This window comes from Momordica charantia (genome assembly GCF_013281855.1).
Source record: "Momordica charantia cultivar OHB3-1 chromosome 5 unlocalized genomic scaffold, Mcharantia_2.0 BLBB01000005.1, whole genome shotgun sequence".
Lineage (NCBI taxonomy): Eukaryota > Viridiplantae > Streptophyta > Magnoliopsida > Cucurbitales > Cucurbitaceae > Momordica > Momordica charantia.
This window is the reverse complement of record NW_028275163.1, coordinates 7,113,789-7,119,788: the sequence shown is the minus strand read 5'-3', so window position 1 is coordinate 7,119,788 and position 6,000 is coordinate 7,113,789. Positions and strand designations below refer to the sequence as shown.

At 30.0% G+C, this 6,000-nt stretch overlaps 1 protein-coding gene across 1 annotated transcript; it reads left to right on the top strand.

Annotated features, from left to right (window-relative positions):
• The first annotated feature begins 979 nt into the window (after positions 1–979).
• On the top strand, positions 980–3,413 carry WRKY75 (WRKY DNA-binding protein 75). Its single transcript, XM_022289494.2, has 2 exons — positions 980–1,526; positions 3,123–3,413. The coding sequence occupies exons 1-2, from the start codon at positions 1,078–1,080 to the stop codon at positions 3,298–3,300; spliced, it is 627 nt and encodes a 208-aa protein (XP_022145186.1). The 5' UTR covers positions 980–1,077; the 3' UTR covers positions 3,301–3,413.
• The last annotated feature ends 2,587 nt before the right edge of the window (positions 3,414–6,000 follow it).

The following is a 6,000-nucleotide window of genomic DNA, read 5'->3' as shown; positions in this document are numbered from 1 at the left end:
AAAAACTATCAAGTGTCACTCCAACACTTCTAGTACTTTAACGTATATCAAAAAATTTTAATTTCATTGCTACTAAATAACATTTTTAGAATTGTACGTAATAATAAAAAAAAATTATTTTCTATGAATGAAATATCTTTTAATTGTTAAATATTAATCTCACCCCTACTTTATTGAAAAAAATAATGAACAAATTATAATTAATAAACAAGTTGAATTTGTTAATCAAAGTACAACCCCTATGATATTAAATATCACCCTAGTGTGTGATCCCCCACCATTCAAACAACCTTAACCTATTAAAAAAATAAAAACTTTAAATATCATGATACTACTATTTTATTCAACCAGAGGATTGCTCAATTCATCAAGACATATATCATTGATAAATAATTCAGGAGTTTGAATTTAAAAAATATATATTTGATATCCATAAGTGTCTGGATCAATTTGGTGTCGGTATTGAAAAATACATAGAAATTAATTTCTAAGATAGATGGTCATCATGCAGTTTTATGCCGTCAACCTGAGCACTGCTCAACTGACTAAAATGTTTATCATTGATAAAAAAGTCAGGAGTTCGAATTAAATACATACACATATATATATCCATGAGTGGTGCTGGTGTCACAAAAAATATAGGAATTAATTCTTAAAATAGATAGTTACATGGGTTTGAACCAATTTTCTCATTTTTATCGCTTTTGGATCAATGAATAAACTTTTTTTTTTTTGGTAAAAAACTTTTTCAATCAAGCTGACATAGACAAACATACCAAGGAAAAAAAAAAGAAAAAAAAAGTCATTCAAGCCAATCTCTCTTAATTTGCTGACGTGTCATGTTATAATTTATAATATATCTTCCTCGTAGCCACAACACAATTAACACATTTTTTGGCATAAAATAAAAATAAATAAATAGAAGGAAAAAAATAAGAAGAAGAAGCTTCCCTTTATAAATGATATCACCTTATTACTTGTCTTTCACGAATATTCAAAGTTCAAACACAAGTATTATTGAAGAACCTCTCATTTCTAGCCCGCCATTTCTCTCTCTCTTCTGCACCAAACGAATCAATGATGGAACAATATTTCCCATCAACTTCCCTCTCGCTGCACCAGATGCTGATTTCTCGAGCTCCCGAGCTCGCCGGGATCCATGGAGCTGGCCCGTTACAGCGCCCGCACGCCTCCGGTGGGTTTCCGGTGTTTCGCGATGTTTCTATCGACGACATGTCGGTCGATGGAGTGAGGAGTATGAAGGATGACGTCGTTTCGCTGAGTAGAAGCGTCCGTTTTGTTGATGGGTCAGCCGGGGAGGGAGTGGAAGAGCTGGAGAAGAAAGCGGCGGGGGCCGGGACGAGTACAAGGACGACCGGGCCGGAGGCAGGGCGGGGAGATTTTGAGAAGAAGAAGAGGAGGCAGAGATATGCCTTTCAAACCAGGAGTCAAGTTGATATTCTTGATGATGGTTATAGATGGAGAAAATATGGACAAAAGGCTGTGAAGAACAACAAATTCCCAAGGTAATTCAATTCTACTTTCTTGTTGGTTTTTCTTTTTCTTTTTTTTTTTAACTTTTATATATAATAGTGCATGAGATTCAAACCTTATTCGATTCATATTGAAGGTTGTTTGTTCGTGGATTTTTTTTCCTGCAAAATTTGCATAAAAAAATTAGAGTAATAATTTGAATCTACTCTATTTTAAGAGAAGTTTATAGAGTAATTTAGGAATTAATAGTAATTTAGTTGGCATTTTTTTTCTTTTTTTTTTGCAAGCAATTTAGTTGCCATATCGGTGGTAATTGAATTTTTAGGAATTAATAGAGGAGGGTTGATGTGTCATTAAATTTTGTTCATATATTTGGATATGTAGGTATGAGAAATCCATTTCAAGCTAGTCAAATTTTATTGATTATGCCAATTGTCATTTTTGTATGTCAAATAGGATTGGAGTTATATTCATGTGTTGAAATAAAATTAAACAATAAGTTAATAATACATCAACTTTTTTAAATAAATTTTAATAGTTCTTTTTTAGGGAATAAGCTAATTGAAAACTTGAAAACTTTTTATGTATTAAGGGCAAGGGTAAAATTGAGAATCCTAAAAATCAATAAACATTTGGTAGCGTTACCACTCATAAATCTTTTTAGGTTGAAATCTTTGTTAATATTGGATAACAATTTTTGTACCTTTTAACATTGGATAGATATGATAATTATGTTCTTAGCGTTAAAAGATGCACTTAAAAAGTCAATGGTATTAATTATTTTAAAGTTAAATATAATTTTTCTTCTCTATAATTTAAGTGCTTCAATTTGTTGATATGATTTTATAAACCAACAATGCCTACTCATGCTGTTATGATAAGGTAACCATATTATCTTAAAATCGCTTTCAAATTCTAAGTCAAACTAAAAATAAAAAATAAAAAAAAATTCAAAATATTAATTTTGTTTTTTAAGTTTGATTAAGAATTCATATTTGTTATAAAGAAAATGAAAAACATACTAAATAAATAATGAAAACATAAGTATAACTTAAAAAAAAAAAAAAAACGAAATCATTGTCAAACCAAATCAACAATCCTAAAGATAGAAAAATAAAATAAAACAAAACTCATTTGATAACAATTAATCAATATTAGATTGATTTTTTTTAGTACAACTAGTGGGGGCGGGAGATTCGAATTCATGACTTTGACCGGTGACATTTACCGTTGAGCTAATCTCATATTGACTCAATACCTAGATTAATTAGTCATATATGTCATATATCTTTTTATAGTTGATTACTAGTAACAACCAATTAATTAGCACATACGCCTTCCGTAAGATCAAAGATTCAAATCCACATATCCTAAATATATAAAGATGACTAGAATATAATGTATGAGTGAAGGAACCTTCAATAGCGGGAAATGTATATGTGTGTTAACAACTAAACTATATACTCGAGTTCAGAGTAATTAATTAAACCCTATATTCAATACTTAACTAATAATAAACTAGCTAGCGTAGATAATGAAGTTAATAATGATTAGGGTTGATTGAATTATTTGGGTGAAATAATTATGTTGATAACATTTTGTTTGGGTGATGAATTGAAAAATTGCAGAAGCTACTATAGATGTACACACCAAGGTTGCAAAGTGAAGAAGCAAGTGCAAAGACTGACTAAAGATGAAGCTGTGGTTATGACCACTTATGAAGGCATTCACTCTCATCCCATTGACAAATCCACTGATAACTTTGAGCATATTTTGACTCAGATGCAAATTTACACTTCTCATTGATCAATTTTTTTTCCCCACATACAACTTGATATTATTCATCATCATTGTAAAGTTCATTACAATTTTTTCTATAAGAAATCTAAACATTTTTCCTACGTCATGATTTGAGGTTAGATTCTTGTTCGTTTTCTTCTAGGTTCAACTCTTTCAAGATCTCTGTGTCTTTTCCAAGAAAAAGTATTCTTTTAACTTTATTTGACAAACTAATGGGAAGAACTAAAATCCAACGCTAAAAGGAGATCTAGAATAATGGGATATTATTTCGTAGGCACAAATTTTTCTTCCTACAACAAGATTGGCGCTAGAGTTATTTTGTTGTGTACTCCCTCAACTTTTGAAAGAATACAAAGAATTGAATGGTTTCAGCATAATAACTGATGGGACTATTATTTTTTTATATTTATAGAAAAGTGAAATATAGTTGTAAAGATTTTAGTTTTAAATGGATTTTTTTAATAATTATTTTTTAAAAACAAATGACAAAAATAGCAGCGTAGGTTTCAAAGTAATTATAAAAATGTGATTTGACCAAGTCGCTGGTTTGGACTGCGATTTCATCGTAAATCGTAGCCATTGTCCGCGATTAATGCAAAGTCGCAGCTATTGTCTGCGACTTCTCCCTAACGTGGCTCCATGGGGAAGTCGCAACGACTTCCCTTTGTTTTTTTTTCCTATTATGTTGAATTTGGATGTCTACCCACTCCCTTTTGTTCTTTTTTTTTTTTATAACTGAGAAGTCGCAGCCATTATTTTTATTTTTATTTAAAAAAATAGAATTTAAGAAAATTGTATAATCTTAATTTTCTACATATTTGGAAAATAGTTCATGCATTACCTACAACATGATGGACATCTTCATGTAATGCAATAATTTAAAACAAAATAATTATAAAACAAAAAAAACCCTAATTATCCATACCTCATATTCAAAAACGGCCTCTTTATACCTTCACTTTTATGTTTTTATTAATTTAATAATTTTTTATCGATTTAGTTTATATTAAAATTAAATGTTATTTTATAGAACATAGGAAGAGAAAGCCTAAGAAGCTAAATGACATTTTAATCATCGAATTGGTTTTAATCTAATTTTAAACTTTCAGATTTAAATGATATTTTAATTAAAATTTAAAATATAATGACAAAAAATAAAAAAAATTAATCACATCTTAATTAAATTTCACAATATTAATAAAATAACAATAAAAAATTAAAATAGAAATAAAATAAAATAAATAAATAAAAAGGTTTAAATGACATTTTAACCATCAGCCTCTTTATATCAACAAGTATTCGTCGCTGAAGGCAACTTTAGCGACGAAAGGAAAATTCATCGCCAAAGCTTTCTTCGGCGACGAATCTTTTTTTCGTCGTCGAAGGTGGACCTGGTGACGAAGATGAGTTTCGTCGCCAAGTCATCGTCGTAAATGTTTTTGGTGACGAAAAGAAAATTTCGTCATCGAAACCTTCTGGCGACAGTCCAACAGCGACGAAAACTTTTCATCGCCCAAGGTCTTTGGCGACAAAATTTTAGCTAGCTTTTGGTGACGAATTGTGTCGTCGCCAAAACTTGCACTTACATGACGAAGTTTATAAAACATGATCTTAACCTTATTGTAGTGCTAGTCATAAGATTTGCGTCACGCGATGCTTATATGCTTATATTTTAAAACGTATGTGGCGTACATAAACACAAATATATATAAACATAACAAGATATGAGACATTACTTACTAATAGAGTCATAACTTGTTTGGCCCTAGGAAACAATAAACACATCTCAAAACTTGTTTGCCAACTCCATTGAGATGTTGGACACGTTTCATGCGAGACTCAAACTCTAATCTAAACGATGATATTTTGTGCAACTCTTTTGATGAGATATACATAAATATTATGTGACCTATTTTTAGACCAAAAACTCATTCAGATAGTTGGTACCTGGTTAGTTAGTGACGCAAGGTCTCAAGTGCCCGAACAATATTGATTTCAAATACATCAACTTGATACTATATTTTCATAAAAACGTTTTGTGATCATATACACATGCATCCAAGTCTCGTGATATAAACATAACTTTTAACAAGATGCAATACGCAAAACAAACATCAATTCAAACCTACATAAAATAAAAGAATAACATCATACAAAACAATACATAAAATAAAAGAATAACATCATACAAAACAATCCAACATTCTGAGAGCTGATCGATCACTTACATTAATAGAGAATCCAAAAAATTATTCATTGTAGTTGATAACTAATAACTTAAGAATTTTAATTAGGAGGAAAGATGGTATGGTTACCAAAAAGAAAAGGAAAGATTTATCATTTCAAGATGGGATGGTTTATGTGTGGGATCACTATTCAAATTCTTCAATTTCAAATTTCAAATTTCAACTTTGAGAACAATTTCGTATTTATTTTTTCATGTTTTTTTTAATTAGAAAATATTTTAAGAGATATTTTAGTTATCTTGAACTAAAATTTAAACTAATTATTTAATTAATAAATAATTTTTATGCTAATTCAAAAATATTCAAATAGTCCATAAGTCTTGCTAAAGGCAATATATATCAAGATTCAAGAGCCTGCCACATGACCTTCTCGCTTGGAAATACATGTCCGAAACCTCAGTTGAGACATGTCTAGAATGAGAAAGGACAAGAAAAGTTGTCCTTTGATTGACTCGATGGA

Excerpts from the sequence above, each read along its gene's own strand:
- WRKY75 (XM_022289494.2), top strand. The coding sequence starts at position 1,078 with ATGATGGAACAATATTTCCCATCAACTTCCCTCTCGCTGCACCAGATG. Across the intron at positions 1,527-3,122 it reads AAGAACAACAAATTCCCAAG|AAGCTACTATAGATGTACAC; the intron begins GTAATTCAATTC and ends GAAAAATTGCAG.